Source organism: Heterodontus francisci, chromosome 38 (genome assembly GCF_036365525.1).
Source record: "Heterodontus francisci isolate sHetFra1 chromosome 38, sHetFra1.hap1, whole genome shotgun sequence".
In the NCBI taxonomy this organism is placed as follows: domain Eukaryota; kingdom Metazoa; phylum Chordata; class Chondrichthyes; order Heterodontiformes; family Heterodontidae; genus Heterodontus; species Heterodontus francisci.
Genome location: NC_090408.1, coordinates 44,878,469 through 44,897,373, shown reverse-complemented (window position 1 = coordinate 44,897,373; position 18,905 = coordinate 44,878,469). Strand labels below are relative to the sequence as shown.

Sequence of the window (18,905 nt, the reverse complement as noted above, 5' to 3'; positions counted from 1 at the left end):
GTAAACGTAAAGAACCCATTGCTAATATCCAACACAGTAAACCACTTAGCATCGACAATGCTGCTTTAACATCTCACACTGAAGAGTGCCTGCAGAGTCTCATCGACAGGTTTGCGGCTGCCTGCAATGAATTTGGCCTAACCATCAGCCTCAAGAAAACGAACATCATGGGGCAGGACGTCAGAAATGCTCCATCCATCAATATTGGCGACCACGCTCTGGAAGTGGTTCAAGAGTTCACCTACCTAGGCTCAACTATCACCAGTAACCTGTCTCTAGATGCAGAAATCAACAAGCGCATGGGAAAGGCTTCCACTGCTATGTCCAGACTGGCCAAGAGAGTGTGGGAAAATGGCGCACTGACACGGAACACAAAAGTCCGAGTGTATCAGGCCTGTGTCCTCAGTACCTTGCTCTATGGCAGCGAGGCCTGGACAACGTATGCCAGCCAAGAGCAACGTCTCAATTCATTCCATCTTCGCTGCCTCCGGAGAATACTTGGCATCAGGTGGCAGGACCGTATCTCCAACACAGAAGTCCTCGAGGCTGCCAACATCCCCAGCTTATACACACTACTGAGTCAGTGGCGCTTGAGATGGCTTGGCCATGTGAGCCGCATGGAAGATGGCAGGATCCCCAAAGACACATTGTACAGCGAGTTCGCCACTGGTATCAGACCCACCGGCCGTCCATGTCTCCGCTTTAAAGACGTCTGCAAACGCGACATGAAGTCCTGTGACATTGATCACAAGTCGTGGGAGTCGTTGCCAGCGATCGCCAGAGCTGGCGGGCAGCCATAAAGGCGGGGCTAAAGTGTGGCGAGTCGAAGAGACTTAGCAGTTGGCAGGAAAAAAGACAGAGGCGCAAGGGGAGAGCCAACTGTGTAACAGCCCCGACAAACAAATTTTATCTGCAGCACCTGTGGAAGAGTCTGTCACTCTAGAATTGGCCTTTATAGCCACTCCAGGCGCTGCTTCGCAAACCACTGACCACCTCCAGGCGCTTACCCATTGTCTCTCGAGATAAGGAGGCCAAAGAAGAAACCACTTAGACTGTTTTGTTTTTTTTATTTTCTAAAACTTTGATTGTCCTCTTAAATATCAGATAAATTTCCCTTTGAGTGCTTTAAATAACCACTCATATCAATTAAATTTTGTTTATTGATTCCAATTTCTTATGCCCAGACTTGGTTGTACTTTTTGTACGTTAAAGACAGAAGTGCTTGCAACTATCTCTCCTTCTCAAGCACTTTGTCTGATTGATAAAGATGCTGTGACATTTGATGTCTGCAATTCAGTTCTTAAATTCTCAAAGCTGCTGGCTCTCTTGCTGTGGCATCAGTTCTCATCAGTGGCCTTGGAACCTGCCGTCACCTGCTTTAAAAAAAAAACACAAAGAATCCATTGTGGCTCTGCCCCTGAGCCCAATGGGTTAATTTGTCCACACATATCTGTCAATTTAGAAATTTAAAATTTAACAATGTATAAATTTTACTCTTAGCAATGCAAAAATTGTGTGGTGGATTAAATGGAAAAAACAATAGCTACAGCAGGGTTAAGTTCTTTGTTTGTCTCCAAGGGGGCGGAGCAAAACATTCTCAGCTGCATCACTTTACGAAACTTTTTTTTCTGATCGAAAAGAACTACTCCATTTTAAACTTTTTTCAAACCTTTTGGTATCCTTAGGGTTTGAAAACAACAAAATCATCAGTAACTTTATCAACTTCAAAGGAAAGCATCTCCATCAGGAAAGACAGCATTTTAGATCAAACTGCAATTGTTTTCAAATTTTTAACATCTTTTGTAAGAGGTTCCTAATGCCAGGATTTTTTTTATAACAAAGATGATTCCAAATTCCAATTCACTGCAATAAATATTTAAAAATCAAAACTGCCAATGTTATATGAACGAGTCTTGTGTCCGGAACTGAAGACTCCTCCAAAACTTGACATCATAAACTTGAAAGTTCTTTGTGGCCACAAATAAAATTTCCAGTTTTTCAACTTAGCAGGTCAATTAACCTTAATAGTATAAACTTAATTCAGGCTTATTAACTTATAATACTTATTAACTACACACAGAACAGAATAGCACGTGCTTTGTTTTTAAGATGGTAAATTACGTCATTTTTCTTGTTTGTTCTTCAGGCGCCTTTTCAAATGCCTGTAATAAAACCAAAAACTAAAGGAAAAGTTATTTAACATTCTTAACACAAAAGATTTAACACCAACTCCTTACACAAACTTTAAACAGGATTTCTTTCCTATATCACCTTTGTTTATCCTTCTCTCCCTTAAACCAATATCCCAATTCCTGACATTTGCTACATAATATGGTCAGTAAAACATGTCTTCAAGTTTAGACTGCAAAATAAAGCAATAGCAGAGTTTCCAATTAAAGCAGTGTTTTAAACTTCAAATTGGATTTTTGCCAGACAGCTTCAGACCTTCAAGGCTGAAGCTTATCTCTTAGAAAATTGTTCCTTGCCTTTTCACGGTTGCAAAACCAACTTTTAAAATAAAATTAAAACTTTAACTTAAAATATAATTCAATTTTATATCCCATTACTGGGTGCACAATCTTAAATTGAAATGAATACACTCAACAATCACTTTTCTCAACCATTCAATTCCAAACAACTTAATTACCCATGCTTTCAACATTAAAGCCAGACAACAAAGAGTTAAAGACAGTCAGTTCTACAGAACACAAGCTGTACATCCCCGGGACATTCAAATCATTCGTGGAAGCTTCTAGCATTCACACATTCAAATCAAAGACACATGAACTTGTTTTTACTCTAAAACATAGTCCTTTATGTCACTCTGCCATAAACTTTGTCATGGAGCCCTCTGGCCTTTATCGGCCAGGGACCGTTGGGTCCGTTCTTTATCCTTTCCCAAACTCTCTTTATATCTTCCAGGGACCACTGTCCCGTGGAGGTGCCATTTTTTTGCCCAATTTCAGTGTACGTTTTAGCCAAATTAAACTGTTGCTCTATATATTCTTTTAACTGCCGAAATATTTCATCTTCGGGAACGTCAGGTGGGGCCCGCCCACCTTTGACGGTAGTTGGTAACTGTCGGTTGCCTTCGTCGGTCATTTTATCAATGCCAGGGGTCGGTCTATCTCGTCAAATACCGCCGAAATTTTTTTTTTTTTTACAGATAAACTCGAGCCGAGGGGGCTTCCTTCGAAGCCCGTGGGCTTAATAGCCGGGTCGGTATTACACCAAATACCGCCGAATAAGGCGCCTGAATATATAAGGGGTTTCCATTTTCCCCCGAGTCTCGAGTTGCGGAACGGAAAGGTTCGGGATCGCGTGGTGGAGTACCGAGCTTAGACAACGGCCCAGGACTTTTTTTCTTAAAACAAAGAGGAGCCCTTACCTCCGGGGCCCATGTAGGTCCGATGTCCAGTGCTTTGGTCTTTATCCTCCAGCGATCCTGCCGACTACGCCAAATTGTTGGATCCCATTAGTTGCACAAAGAGAGACGAAGTCCGACTGTAGCTTTAAGAAACTTTATTGCAGTACTTAATTGTTACATCTTCAGAAAACTTAACAATGAACTGAACTAAACTGCACTAACCTAAAACTAAAAGCAACACACACACTGAACAGTAGGCTACTATTAAGCAGCCTGCAGCTGCCCCGTTAGTTTCTGCTTGTTAGTCTACTTCTACTGATAAACTGCCTCTGCAGCCCTGAAGTTATGAAGTCATTTCTGATAAGCTGTCTCTGCAGCTCCGAGGTTAGTTTGTTAGTAGTACATTATTGATTAATTATTTCACCTTAAGTGTCCCCATATTATTCTGTCCCCACAGTTTCTGAACACGGTTTGGAGAGAGAATGATTGTTGGGTATTTTGACTGTCAGAGTGGAGAAAGTGAAAATTGGAGTCAGGCTGGACTACAACCACCCATGTACCTGTCCAAATTCTGTGTGAAATTGCCAAAGATCTGGGAGCATATGCCAGCACAATTGTATGAGGAAGAGTTGAGAAATTAAAGATAAAATGGAATAGTGGAGTGGTTTTTTTTTGGATAGTGATAGCTGATGCAGTGAGATTATGCTATGATGGTGGTGACTTATGCTGGTGTACATTGCAGTTAACTTTATTCCAATAGCCAGACTCTGTGTGTGCATCAGAACAGTGAGAGCCAGTTCCCTGTTTGATTGTGAGAGGCAGAACAGCTCAACTCTATCCAACCCTTATTTAATGACACATAGTTCATTCTTCAGCAATGATCACAATTGGGACCTCTGGCTGACTTTCCTGCTGATTCTCTTCCCTCCCTAGCCCAGGGTGCTGAGCACAATTATAGCAGCTCTGACTTGAGAGTAAAATCTCAAGTTTTTATCTATGTAATCTTTCTCTGGAAAGCTTAAACTATTAGAGTTAACTAGGGGTGTGGTACAATGACATAATGATAATTCCTTATTTGGCTCAGTGAGAGCCTGTGCAAAACTTCACAGTTTCCCATTGTCTATTATGAGTTTGATCATATCTGGTGTCCATGACGACTTCCTAGTTTCTGGGATTCTCCTCATTACCTTTTCTATAATCATATCTACAATTCCTCGGCTATCTGTGTGCTGTGCCCCTTTGTACTCATCTCGCTTCAACATACTGTTCATTGTTGTGTTACTGGCCCCTTTGTTTTAATTAAGTTCTTATGTGTTTTTGCAATATGTGTTTTTACTGGGTCTATATTTGTCTAGGTTGGGAACTAAATATTCAAGGGTATTTGAAATTTCAGAAGGATGTGAAGAAAGGAAATGGAGGTGGGGTAGCTCTCCTAATAAAGGTTGAGAAAATTAGTGAGAAATGATCTTGACTTGGAAGATCAAGATATAGAATCAGTTTGAGTGGAAGTAAAAAAAAAATAGCAAAGAAGTCACTGGTGGGAGTTTATAGGCCCTCTAACAGTAGCTACACTGTAGGACAATATAAGTCAAGAAAGAATGGGGACTTGTAAGAAAGGTACTGTGATTGGACTTATCAAATTGGCAAAGGTAGCCTAGAGGATGAGTTCAGAGAGGATATTAGGTCCATTTGTTCGAACAATATGTTCTGGAACCAAACTGGGAGCAAGTTATTTTAGATCTGGTAATGTGTAATGAGACAGGATTAATAAATGACCTCATAGTAAAGGATCCTGTAGGCAAGAGTGATCATAAGATGATAGAATTTCACATTCAGTTTGAAGGTGAGAAGTTTGGGTCTGAAACTAATGTTTTAAAGAAAGGCAATTATAAGAGTATGAAGACAGTTGGCTAAAGTGGACTGGGAAATAAGTTAAAAGGTAAGATAGTAGAGAAGTAGTGGCAGACATTTAAGGAGATAGTTCCTAACTATCAACAAAGCTATATTCCATTGAGAAAGAAAGACTCATTGAGAAGGATGCACCATCCATGGCTAACTAAGGAAGTTAAGAATGGTATCAAATTGAAAGAAAAGGCTGCAAAGATTAATGGTAGGCCAGAAGATTGAAATTTTACAATCATGAAGGGTGTAGACAGAGTTGATAGGGAAAAACTGCTCCCATTGGTGGAGGGATCAAGAACTAGAGGGCATAGATTTAAGGTAATTGGCTAAAAATGCAATGATAACACGAGGAAAAACCTTTTCATGCAGTGAGTGGTTAGGAACTGGAAAGCAGTACCGGTGAGTGTGGTGCAGACAGGTTCAATCAAGGCATTTAAGAGGGAATTGAATTGTTATCTGAAAAGGAAGAATGTGCAGGGCTATGGGGAGAAGGCGGGTGAGTGGCACTAGGTAAATTGCTCTTTAGGAGAGCCAGTGCAGACTCAATGGGCCAAATGGCCACCTTCTGTGCTGTAACAATTCTGTTATCAGCCATGATCTAATTGAATGGTGGAGCAGGCGCGACGTGCTGAATGGCCTACTCCTGTTCCTATGTTTCAACCCATTGTGTGATCCTGAAATTCTTTCTAGCAGGCTTACTTATCTGATAATTTGTTCAAAAACAGATGAGCCTTATATGAATGTAATCCTCAATTATATCCACAGCTGGAGTACTGTGTACAGTTCTGGACGCCACACTATAGGAAGGATGTGATTGCACTGGAGAGGGTGCAGAGGAGATTCACCAGGATGTTGTCTGGGATGGAGCATTTCAGCTATGAAGAGAGACTAGATAGGCTAAGGTTGTTTTCCATAGAGCAGAGAAGGCTGAGGGGGGACCTAATTGAGGTATACAAAATTGTGAGACATAGATAGGAAGAAACTTTTTCCCTTAGCAGAGGTGTCAATAACCAGGGGGCATAGATTTAAGGTAAGGGGCTCTTTAGAGGGGATTGGAGGAAAACATTTTCACCCAGAGGGTGGTTGGACTCTGGAACACACTAGCTGAAGGGGTGGTAGAGGTAGGAACCCTCACAACATTTAAGAAGTATTTAGATGAGCACTTGAAACACCACAGCATACAAGGCTACCGGCCAAGTTCTGGAAAATGGGATTAGAATAGATAGGTGCTTGATGGCTGACACGGACATGATGGACCGAAGGGCCTGTTTCTGTGTTGTGTAACACTATGACTCTAAAACCTCACCTTCATCCCCCGGCTCCACACACACATTGCCGCTTTGGTCCCTAATGGGCCCTACTCTTACCCTGGTTATCCTTTTGTCCTTAATATACTTATAAGACACCTTGGGATTTTCCTTTATCTTGCCTGCCAGTGTTTTTTCATGCCCCCTCTTCGCTCTCCTAATTACTTTTTTAACCCCCCCAACACTTTCTATACTCCTCTAGGGTCTCCGCTGTTTTCAGCGCCCTGAATCTGCCATAAGCCTCCATTTTTTCCTTATTTAATCCTCCATATCCCTTGACATCCAGGGTTCCGTGGACTTGTTGGTCCTACCCTTCACCTTTACGGAAACATGTTGCCCCTGATCTCATTCCTTTTTGAATGATTCCCATTGGTCTGATGTAGACTTTCCTACAAGTAGCTGCTTCCAGTCCACTTTGGCCAGATCATATTGAAATCGGCGTTCCCCAATTCAGTACCTTTAAATCCGGTCCATCTTTGTCCTTTTCCATAACTACCTTATATCTTAGAGTTATGATCACTATCCCCAAAATGCTTCCTATCCACTCTGTTAGGACCCCTCATCATTTTACACATTTCAAGTAGGTCTCCCTCAGCCTCTTCTGTTAGAAAGAAAACAGTGCTAGCCTATCTCGTCTTTCCTCATAACTAAAGTTCTGCAGTCCAGGCAACATCCTCGTAATCTCTTCTGCACCCTCTGTGTGGTACTCGCCACTCTCTGTGTCGCGCCTTCTCTGTCGGCAACCCCGACTCTCTGTCCCCCACTGTCTCCCGTCTAGAGTAAACTTCAACAGAAAGGCTGTTTGCTTCAGCTACTCACTGGAGAAAACTTAGATGAATTTTTAATATATTTATATACGAACATACAAGTTAGGAGCAGGAGTAGGCCACTCGGCCCCTCGAGCCTGATCCACCATTCAACAAGATCATGGCTGATCTGATTGTAACCTCAACTCCATATTCCTGACTACCCCTGATAACCTTTCACCCCCTGATAACCTTTCACCCCCTCGCTTATTAAGAATCTATCTACCTCTGCCTTAAAAATATGTAAAGACTCTGCTTCCACCACCTTTTGAGGAATTGAGTTCCAAAGACTCACGACCCTCTGAGAGAAACATATTTCCCCTCATCTCTGACATAAGCGGGCAACCCCTTATTGTTAAACAGTGACCCAAAATTCTAGATTCTCCCACAAGAGGAAACATCCTTTCCACATCCAGCCTGTCAAGACCCCTCAGCATCTTATATGTTCCAATCAAGTCACCTCTACTCTTTTAAAATCCAGCGGATTCAAGCCTTGCCTGTCCAACCTTTCCTCATAAGCCAACCAGCTCCTCATAAGACAACCAGAAGGTATTAGTCTAGTAAGCCTTCTCTGCACTACTTCCAATGCATTTACATCCTTCCTTAAATACGGAGACCACTATTGTACACAGTATTCCAGTTGTGGTCTCACCAATGCCCTGTATAAGCTGAAGCATAACCTCCTTACTTTTGCATTCAATACCCCTTGTAATAAATGATAACATTCTATTGGCTTTCCTAATTACTTGCTGTACCTGCATACTAACCTTTCGCGATTCATGCACTAGGACACCCAGATCCCTCTATCTCAGCTCTCACCATTTAGATAATATGCTTTTTTATTCTTCTGGCCGAAATGGACAATTTCACATTTTCCCGCATTATACTCCATTTGCCAGATCTTTGCCCACTCACATAGCCTATCTATATCCCTTTGTAACCTCTTTATGTCCTCTTCACAACTTACTTTCTGACCTATCTTTGTGTCATCAGCAAATTTAGCAACCATACCTTTGGTCCCTTCATCCAAGTTATTGATATAAATTGTAAAAGGTTGAGGCCCAGCACTGATCCCTGTGGTACACCACTCGTTACATCCTGCCAACCAGAAAATGACCCATTTATGCCTACTCTCTGTTTCCTGTTAGCTAGCCAATCTTCTATCCATGCCAATATGTTATCCCCTACACCATGAGCTTTTATTTTCTGCAATAACCTTTGATGTGGCACCTTATCAAATGCCTTCTGGAAATCCAAGTACAGTACATCCAGCAGTTCCCCTTTATCCACAGCACATGTTACTTCTTCAAGGAACTCCAATAAATAGGTTAAACATGATTTCCCTTTCACAAAACCATTTGACTCTGCCTGATTACCTTGAATTTTCTAAATGCCGTGCTATAACGTTTTTCTAATAGCTTCTAACATTTTCCCTAAGGCAGATGTTAAGCTAACTGGCTTGTAATTTTCTGCTTTCTGTCTCCCTCCCTTTTTGAGTAAAAGAGTTACATTTGCTATTTTCCAATCTAATGGAACCTTCCCGGAATCTAGGGAATTTTGGAAAATTAAAACTAACGCATCAATCATCTCACTAGCCACTTCTTTTAAGACCCTAGGATGAAGTTCATCAGGACCCGGGGACTTATCAGTGTACAGCTCTAACAATTTGTTCAGTACCATTTCCCTGGTGATTGTAATTTTCTTGAGTTCCTCCCTCCCTTCCATTTCCTGATTTACAGCTATTTCTGGGATGTTACTTGTATCATCTATGGTGAAGACTGATGAACAAAGTACCTGTTCAATTCATCTGCCATCTCCTTAACTTACATTATTAATTCCCCAGACTCATTTCTATAGGACGAAAGTTCACTTTGTTAACTTTTTTTTAATTCAGTTATGGGATGTGAGTGTCACTGGCTAGGCCAGAATTTATTGCCCATCCCTAATTACCCTTGAGATGGTGGTGGTGAGCTGCCTTCTTGAACCGCTGCAGTCCTTGGGGTGTAGGTACACCCACAGTGCTGTAAGGAAGGGAATTCCAGGATTTTGACTCAGCGACAGTGAAGGAACGGCCGTATAGTTCCAAGTCAGGATGGTGTGTGGCTTGGAGAGGAACTTGCAGGCGGTGGTGTTCCCATGTATCTGCTGCCCTTGTCTTCCTAGGTGGTAGAGGTTACAGGTTTGGAAGGTGCTGTCAAAGGAGTCTTGGTGCGTTGCTGCAGTGCATCTTGTAGATGGTACACACATCTACATGCTGCCATTGTGTGTCAGTGATGGAGGGAGTGAATGTTGTTGGTGGTGGATGGGGTGCCAGTCAAGTGGGCTACTTTGGCCTGGATGGTGTCGAGCTTCTTGAGTGTTGTTGGAGCTGCACTCATCAGGCAAGTGGGGACTATTCTATCAAACCCCTGGCTTGTGCCTTGTAGATGCTGGACAGGCATTTGGGAGTCAGGAGGTGAGTTACTCACTGCAGAATTACCAGCCTCTGACCTGCTCTTGTAGCCAGAGCATTTATGTGGCTGGTCCAGTTCTGTTTCTGGTCAATGGTGACTGCCAGGATGATAATAGTGGAGGATTCAGGGATGGTAATGCCATTGAACGTCAAGGGGAGATGGTTCGATTCTGTCTTGTTTGAGATGGTCATTGCCGGCACTTGTGTTGCGCGAATGTTACTTGCCACTTATCAGTTCAAGCCTGAATGTTTCCCAGGTCTTGCTTCATGTGGACGTGGGCTGCTTCAGTATCCGAGGAGTCCTGAATGGTGCTGAACATTGTGGAATCATCAGGGAACATCCCCACTTCTGACCTTATGATGGAGGGAAGGTCATTGATGAAGCAGCTGAAGATGGTTGGGCCTAGGACACTACCCTGAGGAACTTTTGCATTGATGTCCTGGGACTGAGATGATTGACCTCCAACAACCACAACCATCTCCCTTTGCGCTCGGTATGATTCTAATCCGGGGAGAATTTTCCGGTGATTCCCATTGACTCCAGTTTTGTTAGGGCTCCTTGCTGCCATACTTGGTCAAATGCTTCCTTGATGTCAAGGGCAGTCACTCTCACCTCACCTCGAGTTCAGCTCTTTTGCCCATGTTTGGACCAAGGCTGTAATGAGGTCTGGAGCTGAGTGGCCCTGGTGGAACCCAAACTGAGTGTCACTGAGCAGGTTATTGCTGAGCAAGTGCCGCTTGATAGCACTGTCGACGACCCCTTCCATCACTTTGCCGATGATCGAGCGTAGACTGATGGGGCGGTAATTGGCCGGGTTGGATTTGTCCTTATTTTTGTGTACAGGACATACTTGGGCAATTTTCCACATTGCCGGATAGATGCCAGTGTTGTAGCTGTTCTGAAACAGCTTGGCTAGGGGCACGGCTTGTTCTGGAGCACAGGTCTTCAGTACTGTTGCTGGAATGTTGTCAGGGCCCATCGCCTTTGCAGTATCCAGTGCCTTCAGCTGTTTCTTGATATCAGGTGAAGTGAATCGGATGGCTGAAGACTGCCATCTGTGATGCTGGGGATTTCAGGAGGAGGCTGTGATGGATCATCAACTCTGCACTTTTGGCTGAAGATGGATGCAAATGCTTCAGCTTTGTCTTGTCGTTTGCAAAGATGTGCTGGGCTCCCCCATTGTTGAGGATGGGGATGTTTATGGAGCCGCCTCCTCCTGTCAGTTGGTTAATTGTCCACCACCATAACTGTATGTGGCAGAACTGCAGAGCTTAGATCTGATCCATGGTTGTGGGATCGCTTAGCCCTCTTTATTGCATGCTGCTGTTTGGCATGCAAGTAGTCCTGTGCTGTAGCTTCACCAGGCTGTCACCTCATTTTCAGGTATGTCTGGTGCTGCTCCTGGCATGCTGTTCTATACTCTTCATTGAACCAGAGTTGGCCCCCTGGCTTGATGGTAATGGTAGCGTGGGGGACATACCGGGCCATGAGGTTACAGATTCTGGTTAAATACAATTCTGCTGCTGCTGATGGCCCACAGCGCCTCATGGATGTGCAGTTTTGAGTCACTGGATCAGTTCGAAATCCAGCCCATTTAGCACAGTGGTAGTGCCACAACCCAATAGCGTGTACCCTCAGCGTGAAGACAGGACTTTGTCTCCATCAGGACTGTACGGTGGTCACTCCTACCAATACGGTCATGGACAATTGCATCTGCTTTTAAATTTCTAGCTAACTTTCTCTCATACTGTAAGTTTTCCCTCATTAATCTTTTAGTCATTCTTTTCTGTTCTTATATTCTGTCCAATCTTCATGCCACCCATCGTTGCACAATGATATGCTTTTTCTTTAAGTTTGATATTATCTTTAACTTTTTTAGTTAACCACGGATGGTGGGTTCTCCCCTTGGAATTTTTCTTTCTCGTTGGAATGTATCTATTCTGTATATTCTGAAATATCCCCTTAGATTTCTGCCACTGCATCTCCATTGACCTATCCGTAAACCTAATTTGCCAGTTCACTTTAGCTAGCTCTGCTTTCATGACCTCATAATTCCCCATATTTAAATTTAAAATACTAGTTTTCAACCCACTCTTCTCTCCCTCAAACTGAATGTCAAATTCAATCATGTTGTGATTGCTGCTGCCGAGGAGCGTCTTCAGTGTAAGGTCACTAATTAATTTTGTCTCGTTGCACAATACCAGGTCTAGTATAGCCTGCTGTCTAGTTGGCTTCAGAACATGTTCTAAGAAACTATCCTAAAAACATTCTATGAACTCCTCATCTAGGCTGTCTTTGCCCATCTGATTTTCCAGTCTATATGTAGATTAAAATCCCCCATGATTTCACCGTACCTTTCTGACAAGCTCCTGTTTTTTTCTTTATACCCCATTCTACCATGTGGTTACTGTTAGGTTACTTTATACCCCACTCTCACAAGTGTCTTCTTGCCTTTATCATTTCACATCTCTACCCAAACTGCTTCTCCATCCTAGTTTCCTGAACTTAGGTCATCCCTCTCTATTGTGTTAATACCATAATTAATTAATAGAGCCATCCCTCCACCTTTTCCTGGCTTCCTGTCCTTCCTAAATGTGATGTACCCATCACTATTCAGGTCCCAATCTGTGTCATACTGCAACCATATAATATATTCATTTTGTGAACTTTGGTAGATGACAAGAACAGGACTGTACTAGGAGCACCCAGCATTCTGGATGAGTTTGAGAATTATAATCAATCGTCTCCTTATTAAGGGGATGATTGCTTGTCTGGAAATTTATTGTTTACTTTTTATTTTGTTTACATTTTCCTGCTTTTTGGGTCCATATTGAGTAACATTTTTATGTAGTGATTGCCATTTGTTTATTTTACCTGCCTCCCAACTATTGGGTGAAATATGTTGAAGAGCAGGGATACAGAGGCCAGTTCTACTCACCCAACCTTTTTGCCTTACTTGGTGCCTCTGTCAGTAGTTTGGGAAGATTATGGGTTCAAACCTATCTCTTGCTGTTCTTTTGCACTGTGTGGTGCTAAAGTGTACTGTCATACTGTGTCATTGATGAAATTCCAAAAGAATTATTTGTTTTTAAAATGGCACACTATTATCATTGTTTTTGTGATGTATGATTTTAAACTTTCTGTATTATTCCAGAATAGCTCGAGGGAGTAAAGTAGACCAACCAAAGCTAAATATGATTAAAATTAACCATAATGTTTTTGTAGCTGAGACATTGTCCTTAAGATCATCTCTTTGAAATTTTTCATGGGCTTTTTAATTCTTCCAAGCTTGGTGCAAATGCAGTCAAAAAAAAATTAACCCTTTATGGAACTGTAACAGTTGAAGTGTGAATGACCGTTTGGCATTTGTTGATGAGCTCACATGGATTCTGTTAACTCTGCAAAACGGTGGCAACCTGGTGCACCTGCCTGTTGATTCATAGGCTCCCAGTTTTTTAACCTTACATGCAAAATTAAAATTCTTGTCATGTGCCTTCAGAATTCTAGTCAATCAGTGCTTCTCTTCTCTACTTCCAGAAGCAGGATTGACAGAGTTAGTAGCAGGTCATCTGACAGTCTTCTGGATCGGGGGAAAATCTTTCGACTTAATCAAAAGAATTGCTAAGTTTTGGCTATTGTTTACTACATATTGAGGTCTGAAGTGGAAAATGTCGATTTCCAAAATTCAGCATTAAAAGAAAAACATTAATTTTACTTTACTTCAGCAGTTGCCACAGAAGAAGTAGTAACAGCAGACTCGGTGGATAGTGCTATTCAACAAGTTGTCAGCAGTGGAGGTCAGCAGGTGATTACCATAGTTACTGATGATATTCAACTGAGCAACCTACAGGCAGCCAGTGACAGCATGAATCAACCAATCATTGTGACGATGCAGGATGGGCAACAAGGTAGAGTGCAATTAAGTGATAAAGTACCAGCCTGGGTGAAAGCTCATTGTGTTTATTCATCATTTCCCAGTATTCTTTCTTTGGTAATACATGTAAGGTAAATATTACAAAGCTGAACATTTCAGGATAATTAAGCAGGTATGACACAGTCACTGTTACAGACTGAATTAGAGAGCATGCAGTACATTGTGTGGCTGCACTTCCTGACACCAACAATAAATACATTTTAATATTGTTTTAGAGAATTTTGTTAGAGATGACTGATCATTTTGCACATTAAATATTTAACTGCAGATATTTTACATACTGAAGTGCAGTTCAGGGAAACACTTATGTAACTGGATTAATAATCCAGAGACCTGGACTAAATTTCCAGAGATAAGAGTTCAAATCCTACCACGGCAGCTGGGGGAAATTTAAATTCAATTAATTAGTAAATCTGAAATAAAAAGCCAGTCTCAATAATGGTGACCATGAAACTACTGGATTGTCGTAAAAACCCATCTAATTCAATAATGTCCTTCAGGGAAGGATATCTGCTATCCTTACCTGGTCTGGCCTACTTGTGACCCCAGACCCACAGCAATGTGGTTGACATTTAACTGCCCTAGCAAAATCCGCTACAAAAAAGTCAGCCCTGTACTACACCACAAGGACTGCAAGGTTCAAGAAGGTGGCTCACTACCACCTTCTCGAGCAGTTAAGGATGGGCAACAAATGCTCACATCCCAGTAATGAATGCATAAAAAAGCTGATCTCCAGCTTGCAACCATCTAAAATATAATCCAAAATAATTAACTGCAATATTTCCGAGAATTTTGTTTTTGATGTTTTTGTCTTATCTAACCTGTTTCTGTGTGTTCTAGTTTTGACTGTTCCAGCAACTGACATTGCTGAAGAGACTGTGGTCACTGAGGAGCCGTTGATGAAGAGGCGGTGTGTGGAAGTAATTGAAAATCACGCAGACACCACAGAAATTGAGGTAAGTGCACAAAAGTTTAGTTTTCAGCCAGAAGGGTAATCTTGGCTAAAATCTTAGATAGTGTCAGATCTGTTGTGTAGCTATTTCCTTTATTTATTATCTGAAGCACTCCAATGACTGGTTCTTTCCCACCAGTATCTCATGGTGTCACATTAGGAGCATAGGAAAATAGGAACAGGAGTAGGCCATTCAGCCCATCAAACCTGCCCCGCCATTCAATATGATCATGGCTGATCATCCACTTCAATGCCTTTTTCCCACACTATCCCCATTTCCCCTTAGCTGGAATGCAATCACTGTTACATAGACCGCTTTCTCCAACCATTATTTTCTCATTTTAACACTCCTTCAAATACTTGCTACAATTAATCTGTTTTCTTTCGAGTTAAATAATGATTAGAAATTGCTAACTTAACTGTTGTCCTGTACATCAAAGCGTGTGATAACAAATATCAGGAATTGTAACCTCCTCTATGTACAGTTTTGGTCGCTGTATTTAAGAAAGGATGCACCGGCATTTGAGGCAGTTCAAAAGAGATTCACTAGGCTGATTCCTGGGATGAAGGGGTTGACTTATCAAGAACGGCTAAGAGTTTAGAAGAATTTAGGAAATTCTCTGCATTTCTGTTTTTCCTACCAAAGTGGATAACTTCACATTTTTCCACATTATATTCCATCTGTCATGTTCTTGCCCACTCCCTTAGCCTGTCTAAATCTCCTTGAAGCCTCTTTGCATCTTCCTCACAACTCACATTCCCACTTAGTTTTGTGTCATCAACAAACTTGGAAATACATTTGGCTCCCACATCCAAATCATAGCTGAGGCCCAAGCACTGATCCTTGCGGTACCCCACTAGTCAGTCACAGCCTGCCAACCTGAGAATGACCCGTTTATTCCTACTCTGTGTTTTCTGTCCACTGACCAATTCTCAACCCATGCCAGTATATTACCTCCAATTACATGTGCTCTAATTTTGCTTACTAACCACCTGTGTGGGACCTTATCGGAAGCCTTCTGAAAATCCAAATAGACGTATCCACTGGTTCCCCCATCCATTCTGCTGGTTACATCCTTAAAAAAACTCCAACAGGGTTGTAAAACATGATTTCCCTTTCATAAATCCACATCGACTCTGCCCAATCCTACCATTATTTTCTGTGTCCAGTTATCACATCCTTTATAATAGATTCTAGCATTTTCCCTACTACTGATATCAGGCTAACAGGTCTGTAGTTCCCCATTTACCTTCTCCCTCCTTTCTTAAATAATGGGGTTACATTTGCTACCTTCCAATCTGCAGGAACCATTCCAGATTCTATAGAATTTTGGAAATGACCACCAATGCATCCACTATCTTTACAGCCACCTCTTTGAACACTCCAAGGTGCCAGCGTCTTACCTTAGGTGGACCATTTGATGACTTCATTAATGGTTTGCTTATATAAAGTTTTTGAGTAGGATAGTCCTCCAAAAATGTAAAAGAAAGTCCATTTTTTCACCTGCATTCCTTCAGAAAAAGACACTGCTGGGCAGCAGTTTGCTTCAAATATTCTGTTCTTGCACAATAATCACTAAAGGAACAAAATCGAAGTACAACTCCATCCTTTCTGCCCTTCATTAACACAAAATGGCCCATGTTTCAGCCTGATGGTACTTTCTAATCATGAGGATTAATCTCAAGGTAGAGATGTTTCATTCTAAATTCTTCTCTTCATTCCCTCCTCTGTAAACATTGTCTTGTGGGTGTCGTTGCATGTTGCTTGCAGACCTGCAATCCTTGCCCGTGGCTTCTCTTCATGAATTTCTGTATAATATTTGGCTCTTGTGACATCACAACCGAGCTTAGTCCTGTTCCCACCTGATGTCCCAACAAGGATCATTGGATAGTAATCAGGACTGGGAATCCTAATCAGAAAATGTAAACCGTGCATGCTTACTTGCTCTGGTAAAAGCATGGTAAAAAGTTTCAGTAGGTTTCCCTACCTATTGCATATTGGAATGAACATTTTCTTGAATCTGTTACCTCCTTTAAAGCAGTTGCTAAAATAATAGCTGTTGATTCCATCGCCCGTGCTGCATGAATCTTTGAAGCACACCCATGCAATGTAGCAGGAATTGCCGGAATCTAGAAGCTGACATAGAGATTCACTTGTTTGCTCATACCTGTCTTATCCCAGGCCTATGACTTTTCTATAGTGACAGCCCTGCAATTATCCAGCATCACTAACTGTTCACCGTTAGTCCTAGCACAATGAATATGTGTTGAAGGGAGGCATGAAGACACTCGGCAAGAAATATCTGCCTCCTGATTTGCTTTGACTTTGGTTTGCCAAGGCACCATTGATGCCTTGGTATCAGTCAATGTGAACTTCAGAGCCTATCAATGACCTGTCCTCATCAAAGAGGAGGCAGCTTGGTGTTGGCTCTGATAGGTCCTGGACCGTAGCTGCACAATAAATACAATCAGGACACAGGTGGAACGGGGAACTGAAAATCTCCCCTTCTCACTTAGAGGTTGCTGGACTACTCGTACCTTGATGCAGCCAGCACCATGAAACACACAAATCTAACTTTATTTTGCCTATTTGTCTTTGGGATGACTGGACGTCGTCTGCTTCACTGTTTGCTTCAAACAAATGGCATTTCACCCTTCGCCTCTCCATTATTTTAAAGAACTTGCTTAGTTTTCGCATTAATTGTCCTTTAAACTCACTGCAGAAAGTTAGGGCTGGAACTTAATAATTTAAGTACCTTTTCAACCAATGTGATAATTGTTGGTGCAATGCCAATCAACCTCTTTGGCCCAGAAAGGAAACAATCTAAACTGTTCAATCTCATTCCTGCAGGTAGAAAATGGTAGTGATTTTTAAAATTTCAAATTTAAAAATTATTTGTGTTTCTCTCAAATTTTATTTTTCTTTCTGCATCTAATTTGACTGTCCTTTACCCTATTTTGTTCTGTTGTTCCTCTGTTTCTTTCTGAATCCTTAAATTTTATCAGTTAATTTGTTGGTGTTACCATTCACCAAGGCCCCCCCCCCCCCCCATCGCCCTCACTGTGCCGTTAATCAGTTCGCACTTCCAGCAAGTTGTGGCGCAAAGAAACTTTGAGCTGAAAGGTTCAGAAAAAGCCTAACCAATGGTGTACTCCATGAGATGCCCCAGTTCAGTAAGGTCTGGCCCAGTAGCTAAAGACAAATTACACACTAAAATGGCAAACTACACACTAAGCGGTGGGACCATCAGTGTATCTTCTTAACCAATGAGATTTACATTAATTAAAAATACAAATTTTGATGCAGCAACATTCCTGGGCAGCAAGTAGAAAATCAAGGCAGTATAATGTGGATAAATGTGAAGTTATCCACTTTGGTAGCAAAAACAGGAAGGCAGATTATTATCTGGCTATAAACTGAGAGAGGGGAATATGCAACGAGACCTGGGTGTTCTCGTACACCAGTCGCTGAAGGTAATCATACAGGTGCAACAGGCGGTAAAAAGGACAAATGGTATGTTGGCCTTCATAGCGAGAAGAATAGAGTACAGGAGCAGGGATGTCTTTGTGCAACTATACAGGGCCTTGGTGAGGCCACACCTGGAATATTGTGTGCAGTTTTGGTCTCCTTATCTGAGGAAGGATGTTCTTGCTCTAGAGGGAGTGCAGCAAAGTTTTACCAGACTGATTCCTGGGATGGCGGGACTGACGTATGAGGAGAGATTGAGTCGGTTAGGATTATATACACTGGAGTTCAGAAGAGCGAGGGGGGGGATCTCATAGAAACCTATAAAATTCTAAGGACTTGACAGGGTGGATGCAGGAGGGATGTTCCCGATGGTGGGGGAGTCCAGAACCAGGGGTCATAGTCTAAGGATACGGGGTAAACCTTTCAGGACTGAGATGAGGAGAAATTTCTTCACCCAGAGAGTGGTGAGCCTGTAGAATTCGCTACCACAGAAAGCAATTGAGGCCAAAACATTATATGTTTTCAAGAAGGAGTTAGATATAGCTCTTGGGTCTAAAGGGATCAAAGGATATAAGGGGCAAGCGGGAACAGGTTACTGAGTTGGATGATCAGCCATGATCATAATGAATGGCGGAGCAGGCTCGAAGGGCCAAATGGCCTACTCCTGCTCCCATTTTCTATGTTTACAAGTCACTGGATTAAGATGGAATGCATC

At 42.0% G+C, this 18,905-nt stretch overlaps 1 protein-coding gene across 7 annotated transcripts in view; it reads left to right on the top strand.

Moving 5' to 3' along the window:
• Positions 1 to 18,905, top strand: part of gabpb1 (GA binding protein transcription factor subunit beta 1) — a 95,175-nt gene that overhangs the window by 55,114 nt on the left and 21,156 nt on the right. For 6 of the 7 annotated variants that reach the window (XR_010969741.1, XM_068018319.1, XM_068018318.1 and 3 more), the window contains 2 exons: positions 13,561 to 13,743; positions 14,610 to 14,725. Coding sequence is in view for 6 of the 7 variants with exons in the window: in XM_068018319.1 (XP_067874420.1) it covers positions 13,561 to 13,743; positions 14,610 to 14,725 (299 nt within the window). In the remaining variant the exon portion in view is untranslated. The remainder of the gene's footprint in view (positions 1 to 13,560; positions 13,744 to 14,609; positions 14,726 to 18,905) is intronic. The other variant, XM_068018317.1, reaches the window with a different exon arrangement.